General features: G+C 34.8%; 3 protein-coding genes across 5 annotated transcripts; 1 reads left to right on the forward strand and 2 right to left on the reverse strand.

The window, feature by feature from the left end:
• Nucleotides 1–1,972: 1,972 nt before the first annotated feature.
• Nucleotides 1,973–8,387, forward strand: LOC133678519 (receptor-like protein EIX2). Of its 3 annotated transcripts, none has more exons than XM_062100834.1 (3): nucleotides 1,973–3,037; nucleotides 3,736–6,581; nucleotides 6,706–7,001. In XM_062100834.1, the coding sequence occupies exons 1-2, from the start codon at nucleotides 2,956–2,958 to the stop codon at nucleotides 6,543–6,545; spliced, it is 2,892 nt and encodes a 963-aa protein (XP_061956818.1). In that variant the 5' UTR covers nucleotides 1,973–2,955; the 3' UTR covers nucleotides 6,546–6,581; nucleotides 6,706–7,001. The 3 variants fall into 3 exon arrangements, 2 of the variants coding, with proteins under 2 accessions (XP_061956818.1, XP_061956817.1); XR_009835985.1 differs by adding an exon at nucleotides 7,442–8,387 and having other exon boundaries at nucleotides 1,974–6,581; nucleotides 6,706–6,795; XM_062100833.1 differs by having other exon boundaries at nucleotides 1,974–6,581.
• On the reverse strand, nucleotides 7,073–10,327 carry LOC133678520 (monolignol oxidoreductase AtBBE-like 15). The gene is made up of 2 exons (XM_062100836.1): nucleotides 8,683–10,327; nucleotides 7,073–8,298 (listed from the first exon to the last, which is right to left on the reverse strand). Exons 1-2 carry the CDS (start codon nucleotides 10,239–10,241, stop codon nucleotides 8,292–8,294), a joined length of 1,566 nt encoding a protein of 521 aa, XP_061956820.1. The 5' UTR covers nucleotides 10,242–10,327; the 3' UTR covers nucleotides 7,073–8,291.
• Nucleotides 10,328–12,026: 1,699 nt separating this feature from the next.
• On the reverse strand, nucleotides 12,027–23,718 carry LOC133678626 (nuclear pore complex protein NUP93A-like). Its single transcript, XM_062101009.1, has 15 exons — nucleotides 23,490–23,718; nucleotides 23,026–23,117; nucleotides 22,793–22,859; nucleotides 22,504–22,563; nucleotides 20,932–21,021; nucleotides 18,954–19,223; nucleotides 17,552–17,647; nucleotides 17,252–17,386; nucleotides 17,012–17,065; nucleotides 16,814–16,897; nucleotides 16,128–16,214; nucleotides 15,147–16,049; nucleotides 14,734–14,915; nucleotides 13,758–14,049; nucleotides 12,027–12,401 (listed from the first exon to the last, which is right to left on the reverse strand). Exons 1-15 carry the CDS (start codon nucleotides 23,589–23,591, stop codon nucleotides 12,324–12,326), a joined length of 2,592 nt encoding a protein of 863 aa, XP_061956993.1. The 5' UTR covers nucleotides 23,592–23,718; the 3' UTR covers nucleotides 12,027–12,323.
• Between the last annotated feature and the right edge of the window lie 1,147 nt (nucleotides 23,719–24,865).

Consider the following 24,865-nt stretch of genomic DNA (forward strand, 5'->3'; position numbering starts at 1 on the left):
CTCCAGTCTCAAGAATTTCAGATGTGAACTGTGAAGATTGAAGGAGGTGCAGTAGTGCTTTTGGTGACAGCTAGAAGCTGCAGGGGACCTGATTTATGGCATGTAGAAGATGCTGGGAACATGTCAGAAGAGTGATGTCTTGCTTTGCTTTTGTATCAATCAAGGTAACTGTGACAATAATTGTTTTTTGATGAATTTTTTATTTAAAAATATATTAAAATATTTTTTTGTTTTTTAAAATGTATTATTAATATTATTATATTAAAAGAAAATTAAGATAAAAAATTTAAAAAATATTTTTTTAAATGCAAAAATTAACGCAACCTAACCCACTGTTAGCATCACACATCAAGTACCTTCTACATTGTTCCTGGGTGGATATTATATTATTTTCGTTTACCTAAAAGTTATTCTCTCTCATCTCATGTGATAAACTTTTCTTAATATTTTTTTTTTTTAATTTTTAGCATAGGTTGCTTATGTGATTGGGCAGTCCTGTTTGTCATTCTCTGAAAATGACTGGGAGTTTCTCAATGGGAAATTGTTCTGTGACGTCGAAGCTTACGGTGGTACATGGGTCACCATTATTTTTTTAAAAAATAAGAATATATAAAAAAATATATTTTTTTTAATTTTTAAATATTAAAAAAAATACAAAACACGGTTTTAACAGCAAAAATAAAAAACCTATGAGATTGCTTATGATGGTTTTTTTTCCTTTGTAATTACAAGTAAGCTGTTTCAACTTATTTTTTTTAATAAACAACATATTGATATTAATTAATTTACAATTCATCCATCATAATTATTTATATATTTATATTATGTGACCGAAAGTTTAGATGCTCAAAGCGGTAGAGAAAGAGGAAAACAGGGTCAAGAAAGGTCTTTGCAATTTCTTAATTGATGTATTTTGACGTGTCATTTTTATAACCCGTTTAAATGAATCCAACAGCAGGAGCAATCGAAGATCCATGGACGACATGGAAACCAGAATCACACATGCAATCCTAATCTTATTTTTGTTTGTCAAATATAAAGCAGTAAATAAAAAGTATTTTTAATAACGATACAATGGTTGTAGTTTAAAATATTTTTTATTTATAAATATATTTAAATAAAATTTTTTATTTTTTAAAATTATTTTTGAAATTATCACATCAAAATAACATGCAAATATAAATAATATAATACAAAGGTGTTAACATTATTGCCCTGGGCATGAGCCAGGCCCACGCCCCTCATAGGGACACCTGGCAGTGGGGTTGCCTTGCCCAGTGTGCACAACTGAACCCGTGCACCACGTGGCAAGACCTGGACGAGTATTAATGCTTTGAATAAAAATAAAAATAAAAATATTTGTACCGCAAATAATAATATTTTTGATATTAATGCTTTGAATTGTAATAGAAATAATAATATTTATAACACAGATACTAGTATTTTTAATATTAAAACCTTCAATGATAATAAAAATGATAATATTCATGGCACAAATAATAATAATTTTTAATTTTATTACTCAAATCAACTATATGATTTTTCTTTTCTGGTAATGCTATGTTGGGCCCGGGAGTCCACGCCAAACCCCGTGTTGGGTCTAGATGCGACTGTGTTTAACCCCGCGTTAGGCCTAGACGCATCCACGTTTATCACCATGTTGGACCTGGACACCTCCACATCCAACCCCATATCGGTTTTCTTAATATATTAATGTATGTTATAAATATTATTTCTCTTATAATTTAAAGTGTTCATATTAAAAATATTATTATTTGTGTTATAAAAATTATTATTTTTATTATAATTAATAGTATGAATATTAAAAATATTATCGTTTGTATTATTATAGAATAATTAAAAATTATTATTAATATTAAAAAAATATTATTTTTTATATTATAAATTTTTATAATATTTTTTATAAAAATAAAAAATAAACCCATAGCACGGGCATTCAACTAGTGACATCTAGGATATGTGAATTAGGTAGTGACAAGAGGAGGCTAGGAGGTGGTGGTGACCGAAGGTGTTGACCAGGAGGAGATGTGAATGGCTAGGAGAATAATGTGTGGAGGAGGGGAAGAGCAACGTAGCTCTTGGCCTTGTGTGATCAAAAAGTATCCATTGGCCAAGAAGAGTAAAGTTACCAAGGAGAATGCGACACAATACTGACTTCCCTGGGACTCATCGCTTTGCCTTAAGGTGTGTGCCTAAGAATTTGCGGGGTGTTGGGCTGAGCTCAAAAGGCATGGTGGTCAGCCTGTTTTAGGCTTGGCCTGAATGGTCTGAATGGAGTTGTCCGTTCGGGTCTAGTTTGAATGTCAAGCCGTTCAAGCCTCGTCTGAAAGGTCAGGAGGGCATGCTGTTCGGTCTAGGCCTGCACGGCTTGAAGGGCACGTTGTTCAGGCCTAGCATGAATAGTCTGGATTTTTTTTTATGTTGCACAAACAATAATTTAATTTAAATTCTTGAATTTATGGATGAAGGTATAGGTTTTTTTTTGTTTTTTTGTTAAGTTAGATTTTATTTTTAAAACTTCATCTAATCAAATTAAAAGTGGGTCAGATAGGGAACATGCCGGGTGAAAAAAGTTCTTCATCAGATCCGATCTGACCAGGTTAGAGGCAAAAGTGAAGGATGAATTTAGATATTCCAAGTCAAAAGTAGAGCGAAATCCTGTTCCTATTCGATCCATTGAAAATTTGAAACCCTTAATGTTATATACTATATATTAAACTTTTCATACTAATTGGAAATCTGGAATTACTTCCAGAACGGGCACGAAGTGAAATAAAATAAGGTTTTTTCTTGCCTTTGGTTTTACAAGATCGGAGATATTGCACCCAGGTAAGTAAATAAAAAAATAAACGAATTTCTCTCTCCGATGTCCCATTTCCTCGAATTTAACAGCAGCAGCATGCCACTGCCACCAGCTTTGGCGGTCGAACAAGCATGTATCCGACGACAAGTGGACCGATAAGCAGATCTCCGATGACGCGAAACCTGTTTATATTCCTCTCCTATTGGTTCCTCGGTTAGCATCTCTTAGGTGATCGTTGCTATGATTGCCTTGTTGGTATGCTGAATTGGCTTGGGTTTTGAAGCTTGTTACTGGGTTTTGAAGCTTGTTACTGGGTTTGGATTTTGATGCTGCTACTTGTTTGAGAGAATGTGTCTGTTACACGCCATCTCTAAGATAGTTCAAATTCTTGCAATTGCACATAAGTTGTTTGTTTTTTTTTCCACAATGATTTCTCTGAAACTTCATAGCTTTGTTTTTTCTGTTTAGTTGGGATCTCCTTCCATATAACAAAATTATGTATTGATGCACTAATAGAGATGGTGGGCTTCTAGGCTGTGCTGGCGATGAAGATGATCATGAGAGGAGTTGCTTGTCTTATAATTTGTAGATTAATGGATTAGAATTAAAATTTGGTTTCGTTAGAGTCACTAAACAATAAGTGGCCTTGTGCTGGAAGATTTTTTTATGGTGGGGTGTGACAAAATCCAACTTCTACCTCACTCCAGACTTGATGAGTCAACCTTCCAAGTCAACTTGGTTTCTTTTTTTTAAAGGTCCTGACTTCCCAGAAACCAGAATTAAAAGAACCCAACAAAGCTTTCAAGCTTCATTTTTTATTTTGATCATAGTGATAATAATGCACAAAAATTATGTTCCGCTTATTGTGCTTGTATTGTTGCACATAAACCCTCTTCCTGAATTCATTACAGGGGTAAGAGGTGCCAAGTTTAGGTGCATAGAGAGGGAGAGACGAGCACTTCTTCAGTTCAAAGAAGACCTTATTGATGATTATGGTGTTCTTTCTTCTTGGGGGGGTGAAGAAGAGAAGAGAGATTGCTGCAAATGGAGAGGAGTTGGCTGTGACAACATAACTGGTCATGTTACTTTGCTTGATCTCCATTCCTCACCTGTGTACGACCATCATTTTAAGCCTCTAATAGGTAAGGTTAGTGATTCATTACTAGAGTTACAGTATTTGAATTACTTGGACCTGAGTTTGAATAATTTTGATGAGAGTATGATGGATTTTATTGGCTCCTTAACCAGCCTGAGATACTTGAACCTCTCCTACAACTTTTTCACTGTAACTATTCCCTGTCAGCTTGGGAACCTCTCAAGATTGCAGTCTCTTGATCTCAGCTATAGTTTTGATGCCAGTGTAGAAAATCTTGACTGGCTTTCTCATCTTTCTTCTCTGGAGCGTCTTGATTTAAGTGGTTCCAACCTCAGTAAGGTAAATGACTGGCTGCAAGTGATTACAAACCTCCCGCGCCTAAAAGAACTGCGATTGAATCAGTGTAGTCTTCCAGATATAATTCCTTCACCTCTTTCTTTTGCCAACTCTTCTAAATTTCTTGCTGTCCTTCATCTCTCTAATAACAATCTTTCTTCTGCGATATACCCCTGGCTGTACAACTTTAGTAAAAGCCTGGTTGACCTTGACCTTTCTGGTAACCAGTTAAAAGGTTCGATTCCAGATGCATTCAGAAACATGAGTGCCCTCACAAATCTTGTTCTTTCCGGTAATCAGCTTGAAGGTGGCATTCCAAGATCTCTTGGGGAGATGTGCAGCTTGCATGTGCTAGATTTGTGCCACAACCATATCAGCGAGGACCTTTCGGATCTCGTGCAGAACTTATACGGACGCACAGAGAGCTCACTGGAGATTTTGAGATTATGTCAGAATCAACTTCATGGTTCATTGCCTGATATTGCTAGATTTTCTTCCTTGAGAGAATTGGATATCTCATATAATCTACTCAATGGGCGTATACCTGAAAGTATTGGATTCCTTTCCAAGCTTGAGCATTTTGATGTTTCTTTTAATTCTTTTCAAGGTGTGGTGTCTGGAGAACATTTTTCTAACCTCTCCAAGTTACAGAACTTGGATTTGTCTTATAATTCCTTAGTTTTGAGATTCAAATCTGATTGGGACCCCACTTTTCAATTGAACACCATTCGTCTTAGTTCATGCAACTTGGGGCCTTTTTTCCCACGATGGCTTCGAACTCAGAGAAATGCCCATTTGCTTGATATCTCCAGTGCTAATATTTCAGATAAAATCCCTAATTGGTTTTGGAACCTGTTGCCTACCTTGGCTTTCTTAAATCTATCTCACAACTTGATGAGGGGAACGCTGCCAGATTTATTGTCAGTTGATGTGGTCGATGGTACATTCCCTGGGTTTGATTTGAGTTTTAATCTGTTTGAGGGTCTACTGCCAGCTTTTCCTTCTACGACATCCTCATTGATTCTTTCTAACAATTTATTTTCAGGGCCAATTTCTCATATATGCAATATTACTGGTGAGATATTGAGCTTCCTTGATCTGTCAAACAATCTGTTGTCTGGACAACTTCCAAATTGTTTCACGGATTGGAAGGGACTGGTTGTTCTGAATCTGGCTAACAACAACTTGTCAGGCAAAATTCCAAGCTCTGTCGGATCATTGTTTCTCCTTCAAACATTGAGTTTACACAACAATAAACTCCACGGAGAATTGCCGGTGTCTTTAAAAAACTGTAGCATGTTGAAATTTTTGGACCTTGGTGAAAATCGATTATCAGGAGAAATACCAGCTTGGATAGGAGAAAGCCTCTCATCCTTGATGTTCCTTTCCCTTCAATCTAATGAATTCCTTGGAAGCATCCCGCCACATATTTGTCAGCTAAGAAATATTAGGATCTTGGACCTCTCCCTAAACAATATCACTGGAGCCATACCAGAGTGTCTCAACAATCTAACTGCTATGGTTCTAAGAGGGGAAGCAGAAACTGTCATTGACAATCTTTACTTGACAAAGAGACGTGGAGCAGTTTTTTCTGGAGGCTACTATATCAACAAGGCATGGGTTGGATGGAAAGGAAGAGATTATGAATTTGAGAGAACTCTTGGACTGTTGCGAGTCATTGATTTTTCAGGCAACAATCTATCTGGAGAAATTCCAGAGGAAATAACTGGCCTGCTTGGGTTGGTTGCACTGAACTTGTCAGGAAATAATTTAACTGGAGTAATCCCTCAAAAGATTGGTCAGTTGACATTTTTAGAATCTCTCGATTTGTCAAGAAATCATTTCTACGGTGCAATTCCATTCACAATGGCTGTTCTAAATTTTTTAAGTTGCTTGAATGTCTCCTACAATAATTTGTCTGGGAAAATTCCATTGAGCACTCAGCTTCAAAGCTTTGATGCATCAGCTTTTACAGGCAATCCTGCACTGTGTGGTCCACCATTCACCAAGAAATGCCTTGGAGATGTTGATGTGCCTCAAAGGCCAGTGATGAATGATGTAATCCAAGACAATAAAAAAACTGTGCATGAGTTCAGTATGTGGTTTTATATTGGCATGGAAAATGGTTTTTTTGTATTTTTTATTGGATTTTCGGGTGCATTACTGCTCAAGCATTCTTGGAGACATGGCTATTTCCAGTTTTTGGATGAATCATTGGAATTCCTCTGCTTGATACTGAGAGCGCATAAGGCAAAACAAAAAAGGCCGCACCCAAACTCTTGCAGTTAGGTTTGAGAGACAGTCTTTACACATTATGCTTGCAAGGTAACATGTTATTCTTCTTTTTGGTTATCCAGAATTGGCTTTGGTTCAAATTGCTCATAACAAAGTGGAAAATAAATATTACAGACTTATAATTTGTTTATTAATACTGTGTTTCTGGTACCAGGATTCTCTGCTGCCCCAGAATCATGGTTCTTTTGCTTGTGGAGAAGTCTTCATCATTGTTTGTGTAGCTTGTTGCTGTATTCATATTTTGGTAAATCACCTTTCTTCGAATCATCTGTCTTTACTCGAAGCATCGAAATTTTTCTTTCTGCTTCAAGGTTGAACATATTTTGATGTGTTATGTAACAGCTGTGCCTGTAGTCGGTAGATTAATTTAATGGTGTTGCTGGTCTTTTAATGAAAGTGGAAGGATGTTCAAGTGATTTATGCTGAATGAACCTCAACATTTTGAGATGATCTTCTCCGTCATGTTCTATAAATTCTTTTCTAAACATTGCCGCATTACATTTTATGTTCTGGTAGCTATATCGAATAAATGCATGGTAGTCTTTTATTGGGATGGACACATGGACTGGCAAAGTTCTGTGGCTTATGGCCTGAAATAATAACACCGATTAAAAAAGAGAATAAATAATTTCTTGAAGCAAACCTCGATAAAAAATCTCGGAGATTAAACAAGAGAATGGACTTTGGTAATGATGGAGAGATCAGTTGCTAAGCAGCTATAGGAATAAAGCCAGGATTTGAGTGATTTGATAAATTCGTTGTGCTTTGTGTTTTGAGCCTGATCCCTGATAATCTGAACTCTTTCCAAGTGATCCTTCCTGTCTGCCTGTGCTTGTAACTTTAGGCCTATGACATTTTTGAATGCGATCATATGTTGTGGATATCTTCAGCTTTCTGCATTTACAAGGCTGTCTTGCAACAAGTTGTCAAGTGAAATTTCAAATTCCAAGGGATCATTGTTGCAGCTTGAGCATTGAATTTATGCAACAACAGCCTCCATGGAGTTTCATGGAATCTCAGTATGTTGAAATATTGGAACCAAGTTGAAATAAATTATCTGGGCCCTGGAGAAATCCCAGCTTGGATCGAGGAAAGCCCGTCAGTCACGATATTTCTTTCCCTACAATTAAATTCCTTCTATGGAAGCATACCCCACAGCACCCGCAACATCAATTCAGGTATTGGACCTCTCATTGAATTCTTCTCAGAAATCACACCAAACTGCCTCGAGAACTTTAGTTTCAGGCTTCAGAAAGGGTAATCAAATGATCAGAGTTGTAGTACGTACATCACTTCAATAATCTCCGTTGCCAAGCAATCTAGGAAGCCTTGATTTGATGGACAGGAAGAGGGTTCGAGCGTGACCAGATCCCCAGTCGGCGGCTGATTGTTGATCTGGCTGGAAACAATTAAATGGGAGAAATTCCTGAATGCATAATGAGTCATTGAGACCTGGTTGTGCTGAGCCTATTGATGAACAATTTGACCGGACTAATCACTCCAGTGAAACAGTTGCGATCACTTGATTTCTCAGGAAATCAATCATCCGGCATAATTGCAGCCACCATGCCTGATCTAACATTTGTGGGTTACTCGGCCTTCTCCTAAAATAACTTGTCAGAGAGAATTCCACTAAGCACCCAGCTTCACAGATTTGATGCATCTGCTCTTGCTGGTAATTCTGTACTATGAGAGCTCCTGGTCACGCAGAAATGTACTGGAGATAATACACTTCTGAGTCTACCAACTGATGCATGCCCACAATCCGAAGAAAATAAATATTTGCTTGTTGTCTAACAATATATTACTTGAATAAATTTATTTATTTTTAACCGAGGATGCATGTGACTCGAAATATTTTATGCCTGAAGAAGTTTATCACATTATAAGAGGGAATGGGCAGTTTATTACACCATTCTTTTACAATAATATTGTAACCCCGATGAACTCAATTTCTTATTAATTTTAATCTAGGACACAGGACTAGTGAAGACACCTAGAAAGATATCTAAACAAATCTAGGACGCAGGACTAGTGAAGACACCTAGAAAGATATCTAAACAATCTTTCTCCAGCCAAACAGTTTCATTTTCTCATGGTACGAGGATGAGGTGGGATGCTCTGTTCATACCTGAAGAAGTTTTCAGGATCAACTCTGGTCTTCACCTTTACCAATCTGTTGAAGTTACCCTTGAAGTACTTGGCTCCCCAAACCCGCGCTTCTTCGATGCTTGTGTTAGCCTTCTCGTTCATGCCCAGATCAATGTCCCTGTGATTGAGGTATGCTTCCCTTGGATTCTTGGAAACATAAGGTGTCATGTACTCATAAACCTTTCGAGCCCAATCAATTTGAGTTGCACTCTCCGAGGGATCATTCCAGTTGGTCGCATACTCAAGCATGAACAAGTTACCCTTTCTATGAGGGAAAGGAATCTCAGATTTTGAAATTTTATCCATCATTCCACCATAAGGAATTAGTAAGGTAGCAAGCTTATCTTCTTGGAAGAAAATTTTCCATAACCCTTTGAGTGCGGTTTTAGATATGGGACTTTGGGCAAAGTCTGACTTGCTTTTGGTGTAAGCCGGGAATAAATTCTTCCTCTGAAGTAAGACTTCAGGAGTTGAATTGGTGGGGAAGAAAGCTTCATAAAGAACTGAACCGATCCAGTCCATTTCAATACAATCCTTCCTTGCTAAACCCAATTCAGGGAAACTTTTTTGCATCACTTCGAGGAGTCTGCTGGTATCACCAAGAAACAAGCCACTATAGATAGTTCTTACAGTTTTTTTACCTGTGTCACTAGCAATAGCTGGTCGTATGCCTACGACTAAGTAAAGATCCGCATCAAATTTATTAGCAACTTGTTGCCATCTATAGAGGAGCTCAGTAGCTCCTTGTTCCAAGAACCTGAAAACCCTAAAAACTGTCACAGTTGATGGTACAGGAACCAGTTTTACTTTCCAGGCAGTAATGATTCCAAAGCTGGCTCCTCCACCTCCTCTGATTGCCCAAAAAAGATCTTCTCCCATGGCTTTCCGGTCAAGGAGCCTTCCCTGAACATCAACTATACGAGCATCAATGACACTGTCTGCAGAAAGGCCATATTTTCTAAACAAAGGGCCATATCCACCTCCTGAAAGGTGCCCACCAAGACCCACACTGGGACAAGCACCAGCTGGGAAGCCAAGATTTTTACTTTTCTCTGAAATCCTATAGTGAAGTTCACCAACTGTAGCACCTGCTTGAGCCCACGCACTCTTACGCTTGGTGTCAACGCTAATGGAACGAAGCTTGCCCAGGTCTACCACAATGAAAGGTGTATCAATCACGGAGGTGTAAGAGAGTCCTTCAAAGTCATGGCCTCCACTGCGAACTCTAATCTGAACTCCAAGCTGTTTTGAGCAAACAACAGCAGTGTGGACATGGGATTCTTGCAACGGTGTGAAAATAAACTCAGGTTTCGGCACTGAAGGCAATGCGAACCTGAGATTTTGAGCAGTGGATAGCAAGACATTAGTGAATGAAGAGTTGTTTGGAGTGTACAAGATAGTGGAGAAAGGAAAGGAGGATTCAGAATTTAGTGAGAGACATTCAAGAAATTTATCCTGAATTGGAAGGGAAACTATAAAGAAAGGAAATAAAAGGAGAATTACAATCACTGAAACAATGGAAGAATCCAATCGAAGCATTTTGCCTCTCTTTTCTTTTTTTGTTTGTGTTTCAGAAATTGATTAAGAGAGCTATTATTTGTTGATGCATCTACTCCTAAAGTCAACTTCACACATTAGTTTTTGGTTTTGTTTTAAATACTCGATTAAAATTATAAAAATTATAGATTATTTTTTAAATTCGTGACCCGAAATCTAATCACGCCTTTATTCCTGATCATGTTTTAAAATTATAGTTTTTTATTCTATAAATAAAAATTAGTTTTTTTTACTAAAATAATCTACTCGATTTTTTTTTAAATTATAGATTATATATATATATATATATATATATATATATATATATATATATATATATGAGAAAACACAATAGCACATATTAATGGCTCTCAAAATTTCTTTTTGAAAATTTGAAGAACGTTAAATTTTTGCCAAAAGTTATAACAAGTTGTATTAATTTTAATTTTTTATATTCACTCCCACATGTAAATTATAATTATGAAACTTTAGCCATTTAAGTTTAAAATTATAAGTGGGGTAGATTAACCCAGATTAATTATAATTAATTCAAAATAACATCATTTTAAGATTATTTTTTAAAATTATTAAAATAATGATATTTTAATTTAAAAAAACAATTTAATCAAATCATGAATATACCTATTGAAGTAATCAAATTTAATTATATTATGTTTGTTCTTGCATTAAAAAATGGTTTTGAAAATTTTTAATTTTTAATTTTTACTTCAAATTAATTTTTTATGATTTTAAATTGTTTTAATGTATTGATATTAAAAATATTTTTTTAAAAAATATTTTTTTAATATATATTCAAATAAAAAAAACTGTAAAAAATAACCATTATTTTACTTTTAAATACCTTTTAATTTAATTCTCATTCAATTGAACATAAAGTGTGGGAGTGCGAGTTGGGTTTAATAATGCTACTGTAAATAATAATTATAAAAAAATGCAAGAGAGTAAAGCAGGTGTCAACGACAACTAATTTTCTTGGATTATTGGGTGAGAAGAATAAAGCAAGTGGCATTCAGCGGATGAGATCGTAGAAAATCCCAGGAAACGGGGACAGTAGCATCACAGCTGGCCACTTGCCATTTTTCTATTAATTAGCTTCTCTTGCACTTGGACAACACGTGCTCATTAATCCGCGAGATGAGATGCTTTGTTTTTTTTTTTTTTAATTTACATGGGTATCCGGACCAGCTTGCGCACAACACGACTAATCCCACAGCTCACTAAACACCATACAAACCCAGTAAGCATGTAAGGCACCACGGGGATGACATGCTACACATGAAGACTCGAACCCAGGAGCAGTGGAAGGAGACAAGCCCCTCCCACCGCCGGGCCAAAACCCTCAGTGCATGGCATACGAGGGTGATAATACTGCTGTGCCGGAGATTGTTTTTATTTAGAAATATATTAAAATAATATTTTTTTAAAATTATTTTTAACATTAATAAATTAAAATAATTTAAAAAAACTAGAAAAAATTAATTTAAAATTATTTTTAACATTTCTAAATCCTATATGAGTTTAAGCATCTCGTTGATGGTTTCAATTCCTTTAAAGGTCTTAAAATTACAACATCTGGATATATCATATAACTCCTCGGCTTTGCCAGGAACATCTTCAATATAGGGCCTCTTTTGCCGTCACTCAAACAAATCTTTCTATCTTGAGCCTTTCCATCAACCAGAAGCTAAAATCCCTCGTTCGAAATGCAAACCTGTCAATTATCAGAATTCCTAGTTGATATCCATCTAGCTTTCGATTACTGGTTAATGACACGAAAAATTTGCAGCATCATCTTTATCCAAAAGGATTACACATATCGAGCTCACATTTCAGAGTTGAGAACTATTGACAGAAGGATCTTGCAAGTTTTTAATACAAATTTGCACAGTTCGTTTCGAAACAGCAGCATTTCCTCACCAAGAAACACTCATATTGGTTAGGTTAAATTTTCATAGACTGTTACTTCAAAGAGCTAGATGTATGATAACCTGAAACGCTGCATCTATCACGGATTGGTCAACCAGAGGGTCATCTTGCCTCTCAAACCACCACAGCTTATTTACTTCACAAACTTCGAGCAACCTTCTCATACAAATCCCGAGGCCAGTTCCGACTCATATTGTTTGCAATAAACTGTGTAATCTGCAAAGGGCAGAGGAAAAAGAAAAGAAAGAAAAGAAAACGTAATCGTGAGGCAATAACATTTTGTGCCACATCTCAACAGAAAAACCACATTTTCAGCCATAATTACCATCTAAATTGAGAATATCAAAATCCATCCATTCATTTTCAATATTAAATTATTGCCAATGGCCACTATATTTGCAAATCCAACGATTTATAACTAGAAAAGCCCATAGAAAACAAAGAAATACAGACCAAATCAAATAAATTAGAACTGTGCATGAGAATGCATATGGCAGCATATATGAGTACATTATTGCATAGATGTGATTTTGATCGTTAAAATCTCCGAATTTTTTCATAACCCCATATAATCCGTAGGAAAATTATCAAAATCAATTTAATCATTTTTCTAGCTCATCATCATCATTTTTTAATTAAATAGGCCTTCTCACTTTTCAAGTTTAATCCATCAAGTATCTGAACTTTTTCAATTTTCACACTTGGGTGTCTCAACTTTAATTTTTATCAATGGAGTTGTTCATCTATTAATATTTAATAATAACACATTCACGTGCCTTGATGGATGTCTGCTAGGAATTTGCGAACCTATCCATAAAATGATGACTTGAACACCAACACTTTAACAAAAAGGATTTAGGATTGATGTCATTCTAGGTTTGCCATATCATCAATTAAACTAAGAAACATATTCACAACAAAGATTTCATGCTTAGAACGTCTTAAAGAAATACCTTTTGAGCTTAGCAAAACAGAACTCATATTTTATACTCATGCTCACAGCATTGATCATTTTTCTTGGAAGATTTTGGTGCACATGTCATCGTTCAACAGACATATCAACAAATTTCTAATAGATGTCCATTGAGGCGCTTCATTGTGATGTTATCAAAAGATGAGCAACACAATTGATAAAAATAAAAATTGAGAATGTAATCATGAAAAAAGAAAAAGTTTAAAAACTTGATATGTCCGTAAAAATTGAAAGATTGCCTTGAAATCAGTAAGGAAGCCTATCTAGACTTTCAGACTGATCAGTACGCAAACAGGACTTAAATTGCTTCAAAAATTAAAGATTATATGATACTATGATCCCACAGATTCTATTGCAATACCAATTGTACCCACTCACATTCTCCTCGCAATTCCAAAGATTTCATACGTCCAGAACATAAGAACATACAAGACTATGATCCAGGTTACACTTTTTAACAACCTTCACCCACTATCTTCTGAAACTACAGATGCAGCAAGCAATTTCAAGGAGATCACATGAAAAATAGCATTTGCAATGGTGCATCTATACCTACAAAGGAAAAATAACAAGATCTGAGCATGAATTTTTTAAAATACCTTTGCTTTCATGGCACGAAGTGATCCATCAGAATCTGTCACATTATCCAAACATGTTAAAGCAACCTTCAAAAGGTGTGGCACACAATCCTGAACACGAGGGGATAAATTCTGAAGAACATCAACAGTGATATCTGGCACTCGTGGATCCAATGGAAGAAAAGGAAGTTTGGCAAGCTCCCTTAAAGCATCAAGAAAATGACCCAGTCTTGCCAACTTGAGAACAGATAATATCGCCTCAAGCTGCCTCAACACGGTTTCTTGCTCTAGGACAAGGTCTCTTTCTTGAAAACTAGACATCATAACCAAGTGATTAAGTTCTATAGAGAAGACATAAAAAAAAAAACATCACTTTGATATCGAAAACTATAGAAGCCATAGAGACGGGATGCTAAAAATTCAAAGGAACTTGTTTAGCGAACTTTAGTAACCTTATCATATTGCTAGAATCACAACAGTTCAGAATTCATCGATTTCAGTAAAAGTCCAAAACTTGAATTGATGGCAGGGATAAAGTTCAAGAGCTGAGAATCCAGCACCATCACAAAGTTCAACAATAAGAAAACATCATTGGTGTAAAATGAGTGCAAAAATAAAGGTGAAAGACTAATAAACTGTGTGAAGAATTCAGAAAATTGATAAACAATTTAGTACTTGCTCCGTGCATGAAATGTTAACCAAAAAAGTTGTCAGCATAGATCAGGTAAAGTCATGTGTCATCATCAACAACTTGAGTTTCAACAAGGGTTTGATATTTCTCCTGTCAATTACAATTTAATATTAAATTTACAGCGTAGGTCGCAGACAATGATGACAATATAAACCATGAAGTAGAAGCTTCTGGTGCTTCATCTTTAACTATATTATGCTTGAGCACTTGTAATCTAGTAAAAAATATCACAAGCAAACTATCATCCCAAACATGACAACAACGCAAGAAAAGGAAGCTAAGGAAAACACTGAGGATCAGAATTACCTGAAATCAGGATAATACTTAAAGGTCACGAGAATCTCATTGCCAGAATTAATGAGACCAGCAGTTCGGCTCTCACCATCCAATCTACCACGTGATAGCGCACAAATTGCTTCTGACAGGGACTTGTTGATTGTATCTAAAGCCATGGCAAATGCCCCAACTCTCTTCTGAATTTCTATAGACTGGATTTTGGAAATGATATCAGGGCAAGTCAACAATGAGAAAATGTAAGGCAAGAGATTAATAGAGGTAAAAAAAGCCAGCTAGTCTATTGCTTTACAAATAAGTAGATAACATTTTTTGAGGAAGAGAGAAGCATACTTAGAGAAAAGATGTGAAGGCTTTCTCAAGAACCCCAAAATGAAATGATTTGAAACCAAGAAAGTCAAAAAGGCAAGGAAATAAAAAGTTACCTTTTCATCTAGTCCAGCCTCTTGACACTTGCGAGCAGCTTCAAGTAGAAATTGTTGTCTTGCTTGGAAATCGTTCAAAAATCGTGCCAATTCACCTTCTTCTCCAGCACCTCTTGGACCCAGAAGAAAATAAATACCACCATCCCTTAGCAGAAGCTCAGTGAGGAGCTGCTTCAACATCAAGCTTCTCTGCCTCTGCTGATCAATATTACCTCTCCCAGTCCATGATGTTTCTCCACCACCTACTGTGGCTGCAGCTTGGGCATAATATTCTAGTGCCATTGAGAGATTTCCATGATGTAAATATGCAGATCCATACTGCCTAATTATGCTAGAGACCTCTGCATATGCATCCATTACCCCGAGTTTTTGCCCAGCTCCACCACCTTCAGTAAGAACCCCATGGTCTGCTAGTGCAATTGATATATGGACTGCATCAATATCATATCCTTCATCTGCAGCTTCCCTAGACAGATATAAGATAGCTGGTAGCATCTGGACACTTAAAAGTAATACATAAGGGTACACGAGAGGGTCTTTCCCATTTTTTGTGTAATATGATGGCTCAAATTTATTCAAGTATGCCTGCAAATCCTCCAAACTGTATGGTACCAAGCTTTCATTCAGGACCAGAGTCGAGGTCCCAGCAGGGTAATCTCGTACAGCTGATAATTTGAACCACAGAAAATCCTCTATAGTATTGAAAAGGGTTGGAAGATCTCTCAGCAGGTGGTCAATCTGCCAGCGGCAACCAGATACTACAGCATAGAGCAACAACTTTTTCTTGTCATATGCAGCTCGACCCACTCGATCACCCATTCTTAACATTTTCTCACATTCTTCTGAAGCAGCAGCTGCAATGTCCACAGGCACCATACCTCCAGAGTTAATCCACTCCATGAGCTGTTAAAGGGAAAGCTGATTACGAAGGCTGCTAATGAAGAAAATAACTTTTTATCTTGAGCAGTGAAAAATCAGTACCATCGGAGCAAATTGGAGTGAAGCACGGGAAGACAGGGCAACAGTTCTCGCTTCCTCGTAGTACCCAGTTCTCAAGCAAAAATAGATCTGTTATAGACAGCAACATATGATTTAGTATGAGACAGATGTTTTGGATAAAAGATTATGAAACACAATTATTCTGTATTCTGATAGAAGAATGATTGGTTTGTCACGACAGCTAGAAAATAAAGTCAGTATACTGGTATTTTTCTTTCTCATAGTAGCTTCAAAAGGAATTAACTATTCTGCTTAATGACTTCACTCAAATTAATGAATATAACTAATCAATACAGATGCATGCATGCACTTTAAATTAATTACTTTTCTTGTTTCTGAAATTACCCTAACCATCACTGCTAATGTTGTTTTCAAATATATAAATTATAGAAACCACTTCATAATTTTTAGCCACATGAGGTCTCTCTATAACGACAGTGTAGATAGTGGTAGTGTGCAATTTCAAATAAATTGTTGTGCTATGTAATAAAGAGAGAAAAACACGATGGCTACTTTCTTACTGATTTGTTGCAATTCCTACTTTATTAACCCTTTAAATAATGGTCCTCTGGCTTTCACTTAATAAGCATTTAAACAACCAAAAATTAAAAGTACTCCTAAAAATATTCTTAGGTAACAAGACCCTAAAATATGAATTTATCAATGACCTGCTGCCAAGTGGTATCAACAGGAGGCTGCCTATGAGTATCACCAGCATCAAAATCCAGAACTCCATAATCCCTCAATCGAATCTGCACAGAAAGATAAGATACACAAGAACATATAATTTTCCATAAACAAAGACAGTCACAATGAACAAGTCCAGGAATGCAAGTCCAAGTCAAGTAGCAATAATTTAAACGAACCCGGAGAAATGCACGAACTCTTTGTAAATTCCCAACAGCTCCACCAAGAGCAGCCTGACACGAGAACAAAAAAAATGGTGAGTGGTAATCAACACAACCAAATAACATTTTGTTAGAAGCAAAGAACAAAAGTAGCAGCAGTGATCTAAAAGAGTATAAGAACACACACATTAACATGTAAATTGTTCTGAAGAATAATATTTTCTCTATAAAAGAAGATAATAGTAAAAGAATTATTACCTGAGCAGGATGATTTTGTATTGTATCCATGATGTATTTTTCATGGCCCCATTCAAGATGGCGCCTTGCACCAATCACTAACGACATTTTCCTTGAAATACTCTGTTTCATGGTTGTATTTTCACCCACCAATGTCTGTCAAAGTATATATATTTTTAGATGGAAAATAATATTTTAAAATGAAATAATATACTGGATTTATCAAATATAAAGAACTGTTCATATGAAAACTTAAAAAACTCTGTAACAGTCCGATTATAACCTATCTCAGGAAAATAAGAAAACAGTTAAAAAGTATACCTCGACAAGATGCCATATCTTTTGCATGTTAACAGATTTTCCACCTGATACTTCAGCACCTAAGCTTTCATAAGCACCCTTGAAAGCTGTTGCAGGCTACAGGAAATAAATTATACATATATCAACAACCCCAGCGTCCTGTTAGGAGAACCTAAACACAGGAGAAGATGACACAGAAGCATAATGGTCTTTGAAGTTCTTACTTCCTAGCCATGCAGGTTCCATATGACAGCTTGAGGAAACATATTATCCGAACAAATGGGCATAACATCTTTTCCCTCAAAGAACTTGGAAGCTACTAAGATGGGTGTTCGTGTGCTTTCTTTAAACTATGTACTTGTATGCTAATACATATCTTTGGTTACTTAGCTATGGAGTGCCTAACATGGATGCATACATAAAGAAGCTAGCACGTGGCTGTAATGTTTGTTAGAAGAGAATTGAGAAGAAATGTCTAATCATTTGTGTTATGCATGTCATAAATTGCCATACCCCTCAGATGCAAGATGCATCCCCTCTCAGGCATGATACCTCAGAATCGTAGTGTCTGAATCTCTAGTCTCAGCCACTTCATTAGAATTATAGCCCCTACTCATATCCTTTAAGATTATTTGATGCTTATGGTTCTGGTATAGTGGTATTTTGAACAAAATCTAACCCCTTACCAATTTTGTGTTAGAGTTGATACCGGCGCTGTCAGACATCAAAAGTGTGCATTGCAGAAAAGCTTATGGTGAAAAAAGATTAAAAATATAATTCTACAAAAAATGCATCTCCAGTTCTCAATGCTAGACTTTCTATTTATGGTAAAAAAATAATAATAATTCTATGATAAAGTTTCTTAATAAGCTCCCAATGAGCATCAAGGCAAGGTACTCTATCAAATTGAATCACTAGAATTGGACCACCAAAATATAAAATATAAGAAAAAAATGCTGGTCACCCATGGTCCAAGGACATAGTTTAGAGATTTCTGAAGAATACTTTGATGTGATAATTTAAAAGAAGAAAGAACATAAAAAGGACAGTGCAAGCTCAATATGCTGCCTCATGTCAAGGAAACAGCATGTAAAGGAGACAGCATAGATGCCTTTCAACCAGCAAGTTGATATCAAAATACTGCATATAAATCTTGATTATTCGCTGGCTGTCTCAGTGTCGCCTTTCTCAAATCCATGAGATGCCAGCTGTAACTATCAGTGATAAGGAATATTCTTTCTAGTCTCCAGTAGATAAATCCTCCATTCTGAAACTTGAGGTACATTTCATAGAAAAAAAATGCTGTTGAATATTGGATTCACTATTTTTCTTTAGTCTATAGCTCCTCAAGAAGTAGATTTCTCTCTAAAAGATGCAGAAACAAGTTTTGATAGAGAAAAGGTGTGAACAAAACCAGCCTTACTTTAAACTGTGAGCCACGCTCTCGTGCACGGTTCAGATTCTTCACAGCCTCAGCATATGCTGAAGCTTTTTTCTCCACAAAGGATTTGTTAGCTAAAGGTAAATTTTCCATGCCAGATGAACCAGAAGAAACATGAGGGTTGGAAGCCAGAGAAGCTATTTGACGAGAACGAGTAACCCCAGTGCTTGTATCAACTAAGTTAGTCTTGGGTAATGATGAAATTCGGCTCAAGCTCTGAAGAAAGTCACGTCTTTCCTTTTGCCAATCCTCCTGCAAAATATCAAGTTTGGCTGATCAACCAAAGTGAAAACCTTGCGAGCACAAAAACATCTAAGAAGTCATCAATGTCTCTTTTGCTTCTTGAACCCAAAACAGTGCCTTTAAATAACAAAACCAGCTCTGAAAATTCATTTATGTATACTTTCCCACCCTCCTCCATCTGACTGGGCCAAGGCTTTGCCACCATGGCAGGCATAATAATCAAAACAGATTTTATTGAGAGAGATAGTCAAGGGAGCGCAACATCATTAAACAGCAAGACTTCGAGGAGACTAAAATTAGCCTTCTTAATTAGTTGCAGATGTGACTTTTTGAATAACATAATTTTCACAGAAGTCTAAACAGAATGTACAATCATTCACCAAGACATATCTCACTAGCACTCTAATAGGCAATCACATCCACTAAAATCCCTGTCTATCTCTTACCACCATAGAACCCTTCATATATCAGTGATAGTGAGTTTTACAATTTTATAAATCTACAAACAACCAAGTTAGTTATGACATATTTTTAACTTCTGAAAATGTAATTGCTCAAAAGTAAAATACTATGACATTTTTTTGCCATTAACAAGGTTAAGGGCAAAGTGTATATTACTAGTTTAATTTATACAATAGTCCACTTCACTCCTTAAAGTTCAAAAGGTTGCACAGCAACCCCTATAGTTTGTTTTACTAGGGTCCTGTCCATTTGAATAGCTAGCAGGGTTGGATGAAAATTTAGTGGGTACCAATACCAAGATGCATTGAATTATACATATACTAAAAGGAAATGGTGTTAATTTTCAGGGTTTTTTTTATTAAAGAAAACAAGTTTTTCCTTTTTTTTCTTTACATTTTTTTTGAAAACAAAATTTATTTTTTTTATTTTTTACACTTTGAATATTTATCACTATACACTTGGCCTATTTATACTTTTTTTTTTCTTATTTTTATTCTTTTGTAATATTTTTCTACACCTTTTTTTTTCAAAAATTATTATAGAAAAGTAAGTAAATGGTGTTTTACTGTAACAATTGCAACATTATTCCATTTTTCTGCCACGTTAAAAATTAGCTTGAGATCTTATATTTTTTTTATTACGCATATGATTTTAACTATATTTTATTATATGTTAGTATCGACATTTTCATTCACGGTTATATTTTTTACTCAATGTTAAAAAACGCATTAATAACACCTACATGTTAATTCTTTTGCATTAGAAAAAATATTATTTGACCTGCAGCGAGGCAAGTTGAATGAAGCGTTGACACTTTATTTTTTGCATTTATTGGCACAAATACTTCTCAATGTATTTAATTTAATGCATGCATAGGATTTTTTTTATTTATAATTAGAATTTTTTTTAACAAAAAAAAAACACGTTTGAAAAGCTTGCATATTTATTTATTTTTGCCAAAAGAAATTATCCGACCCGTGGTGAAACTCGAGTCAAATAACTAGTATATTCCATGTTCAATCCCATATTTTGTGTGGATTATTCCAGCAAGCTATTATATATGGGTAAAATTGCAGATTTAAGAAAACTTCAAGAGTAAGTAAAACATTAGGAAAAGTATAGGGACTTAAAGTCACTTTACCATATAAAAAATTGCTACTAAGAAGTCGAAACTGTGATTGCTTTAGCAGCTTATATATATTGGCAATAAACAAAATTACACCAACATTTCAAATACATGTTGTATGGCACTAACCTCCAAAACTTTCATCATGTAATCATTAAAACTTCTTACGTTATCCTTCTGAGCTTCCTGAATGGCTGATACCATTGCCATTTCATGGACCTAAGGACAAAAATTGCACAAAATGTAACACCATCAAACCAGAAAAAAAACACTTTTTAAGAAGCAAAAGCATTCATCTAAATGGTTGGAGGAAACTACTTCAGACAAAGCAGAGTTGCAAAACCAAATGAAAAGGTATTGCCTAAGATATTAAATCATTTATCAGCCAATTGCATGTAACACCATCATCCATCCATGAATTAAACGCGAAAAAACTCATGAAACAGGAGAAAGAATAATCACCTTCATTGAAAGTTTCACTTCAAAGGTTCCCAGCAACGAGATGGGAAAACAAAACTATGCTATTACATAGAGAAATATTGGTACCAGCTCAAAGATTAGAACAGCTTTCCAGCTACTATTTTTCTTTTTTCCAAACTTTAACACAAAAAGAAGAATACTTTAGGACAATTCATGAAGCTTAAAGGAAAATATTTTAAGACAACTAATGAAGCTTTTCTTCCAAAATCTTTTCCCTTCCAAACAGATATGAAGCTTAAACAATATGGTGTTTGTTCCAATAGATAAGTTTGAGATTTTCAAGAAATTTTGCTGGCCATATCTCTTAGGCATTTACGGAGGATAACTTTACGTTGCCCTTCAACCAATTCTACACAAGAATTTTGAGAAGTTTCCATGCATAAAAAACCATGATGAAAGAAAATGGTATCATCATACAGTGACAAAACAAACAAGAAGATTTCCAAATTAGATGGCTAGTTTCAAAAATCATCTTCTTTAAGCAGTCTCAAAAAGTCATCATTTCTGGGGAAAGAAAAATCATTACTTCTTTTCAGACAAATGAAAGAAGAAGAACATGATTAGAAAAAACCATTGTTTATAGCAAAAACTAAGATTCAATCTTTAAGTTTTTTCTAATTTCAATATTAATACATGAGCTCTTCTGTCAAGCAGCATGTAGCAAACAGGATGATTATGTGTTCATGTTTTAGTTCTTTGGTACAACCCATAACTAAATTTAACAGAGCATGTAAACAACACATTTGAACAGTGAACAGAATAAAAGTGTAAAATATTCCCTATGCCAACAAAAACTGCTCATAGAATTGAGGATGGAGAGAAGGTGCAGCTAGTATTTCTCTGAGTCCTGTGAACAGCTGCTTTTGGCTTTTGGGTGGGGGAATTTCATTAGTGACTTCACCATGATCGGGATGCTACACGAACTAATATTCAATCTTAAGGTTTTTCTACTTTCAAAACTAATAAACGAGCACTTCCGTCAAGTAGCATGTAGCAAACAGAATAATTATGTGCTCATGTTTTAGTTCTTTGGTACAACCCATTACTAAATTTAACAGAATATGTAACAACACATTTGAAAAGTCAACAGAATAGCGGTGAAAAATATTATCTATGCCAACAAAAACTGATGATAGAGTTGAAGAAAATAAAGAAAAAAGACAGTAATATCAACAGTATCATAGATCTGTTGCTCAAATCATAACTAAACAGCAAAACTACCTGTTGTAGATACTCTTCAACACTTGTTGCCTCGGCAGGAAACACATCCTCAAATGTTGTCTACAAAATAGTTTCCAAAAGCAAGATAAGCATGCTTACAGAAACAAGGCCGTATTAACTAACTACTATTATAATCTTAATTTCATTCAATAAGACATAAGAAACTTGTTTTTCATTAGACTATTGTACTCTACAGTCATTCATCAACTGTTTAGAAAAATAAATTTGCATGACTACATCTACTGAGGCTAGGTTATAAATGGTAATCAAAATGTAAGCTAAATTTTACCTTCAATTCAAAAGACTTAAGATCTCGAGCAAGCTGCTCTGCATTTATCCCTTCACGCGCAAGAAGCCTGTGCATACATCAAACAATACATATAAACCACACCCATGACCCATTCAAGATTCTTCTCACTCCCAAGAGTTCAATAAATGCCGCCTCCAAGGGGCAAGAAATCACAGAAAACAGTATTTAAAAATTGATAGAGAAAAAATGAGAAAGTACTCGGAAAAAACAACCTTGTAGCGGCAATAGATTGCGAAGGAGCCTCAGTTCTTATGGTTTTCGCCTTGAGTTTCTTTGATAATGCTTCTAATTGATCTAAGTTTCTCTTTAACATGCACAAAAAACATATAAAGTCATGAAATTAAAATAAAACTGCAAAATGCACTACTTCTAATTGTCATAATAATCAGAAGAAAAATATTTATTTGATGAATAATAAAACGGTAAAGGAATTAAATTGAACGCAAATGCAAAAAATTATTTCTTCTTCTTCAAACAAGGCAGTATAATTCTCCAAATACGAAAGAAAAAATTCGCAATGTTAAATAAATCAAGCTTTCAATTTTTTTCAATTTTTCGTTGCGCCTTTACTGAATAAGAAGAAAAGAAAATGGTGATTAACGGTGACTATAAGTATAACTAGAGTTTTGTAACGGTTATTTTAAAACATGAAGGAAAAGGAAAAGGAAAGAAGAACCTGAAGAGGAGGGAACTGAGCAGAAGGAGCGGCTTGTTCGACAAGCTTAGTAGAGGAGTGAAGCAGATCAGTCCAGTTACTCATGTCCTGTTCGCTACCCATTTCTACTGCTTCTCTCTCTCTCTCTCTCGCGGTGTTTCTCTTTTTTTTTTTTTTTTTTCTCCACGGAGAGGGGGGGTTTTAGGCTGAGCTTCTTCTTTAAAAGCCCTAGTTTTTTAAAAACAGTAGTCTACTGCTACCGGAAAAAATGGTTTCTTTCATGTTAAGTTTTGGATGTCTCCTGCGGTAATAATTTTTTAAAAGTTTTTTTTATTTAAAAATATATTAAAATAATATTTTTTTATTTTTTAAAAAATATTTTTGATATTAGTATATTAAAATAATTTAAAAAAATATTAATTTAAAATTTAAAAAATTTTAAAATTACTTTTAAAACATAAAAATAATTTTTTTTAATCACTAAAGAAGGAAATGGAATTGGGTCACGGTAAGCGTGGGTTGGGCTTAGTTGTAATGGGGTTTTCACTCTGTAACAAGATGAGGTCCTAGGAATTAAATTTCAAATTTTATGAAATTCTGTTTTTTATTTCAAGATCAATCTTGTAATTCGCAAAATTCTAAGCCTAATATTTTGAAGGTGTTTTTTTTCCACTTCTTGACAGTAAAGAGAATATTATTATGAATTGTTTGAGATTAAATTATTTTTTAGATGAATTCAAAAATATATTCTTTACAGTAGCTTGATTGATATATTTTAAAAAAATTAATAAATTACATCCTAAAATGTATAATTTAATTAGTTAGGTTTTGAGTTTGATCCCTAAAGATTACTAGTTTAAGTTTTACAAACCTCAGGGCCACTGGAAATTTACATGGTTATTAATTTCAGTGCCTGTGGAATTAGTCGAAATAAGCACAAGTTATTTCAGATACCTACGTTAATTTTAAAAAAAGAATTTAATAAATTAAACCCATGAACATATTTCTAATCATTAGATCATCATATAATAATAATATTATGAAAGTTTTTGACTTTATAAATTATAAAAATTAGTATGATATATTCAATTTATTTGCATGCTATCCTGAGACATGATCCCCATCTATGAAATCATTGTGATGAGCTACTTTCTAGTAAGAAAAAAAAATTTAATGGAAATAATGGTGCTAATGCTACTAGCTCTATTTTAAGTAATGTATTTTAGTGACAAAGCAAATTGCTTAGTTTTTTTTTTTTGTGTTAGAAATGTTTTGGTTTATTTTTAGAATAATATTGGGATAGTGTCTTGAAATAAATAAAATAAAAAACATAAATAATAGAAATAAAATGAAGATGTCCCATTGTACTTATTTTATGTCAAATAATTTTTTTAAAA

This window comes from Populus nigra, chromosome 18, assembly GCF_951802175.1.
Source record: "Populus nigra chromosome 18, ddPopNigr1.1, whole genome shotgun sequence".
Taxonomy (NCBI): Eukaryota; Viridiplantae; Streptophyta; class Magnoliopsida; order Malpighiales; family Salicaceae; genus Populus; species Populus nigra.

What these genes read in the sequence shown, in the direction of transcription:
- LOC133678626 (XM_062101009.1), bottom strand. Translation starts at nt 23,591, where the DNA reads ATGGGTAGCGAACAGGACATGAGTAACTGGACTGATCTGCTTCACTCC. An exon ending in TTGATACCACTTGGCAGCAG is followed by an intron (nt 16,215 to 16,813) that starts GTCATTGATAAA and finishes TGTCTATAACAG; the next exon opens with ATCTATTTTTGCTTGAGAAC. An exon ending in CACTCCAATTTGCTCCGATG is followed by an intron (nt 16,050 to 16,127) that starts GTACTGATTTTT and finishes TCCCTTTAACAG; the next exon opens with CTCATGGAGTGGATTAACTC.
- LOC133678519 (XM_062100833.1), top strand. Translation starts at nt 3,537, where the DNA reads ATGAGTCAACCTTCCAAGTCAACTTGGTTTCTTTTTTTTAAAGGTCCT.
- LOC133678520 (XM_062100836.1), bottom strand. Translation starts at nt 10,241, where the DNA reads ATGCTTCGATTGGATTCTTCCATTGTTTCAGTGATTGTAATTCTCCTT.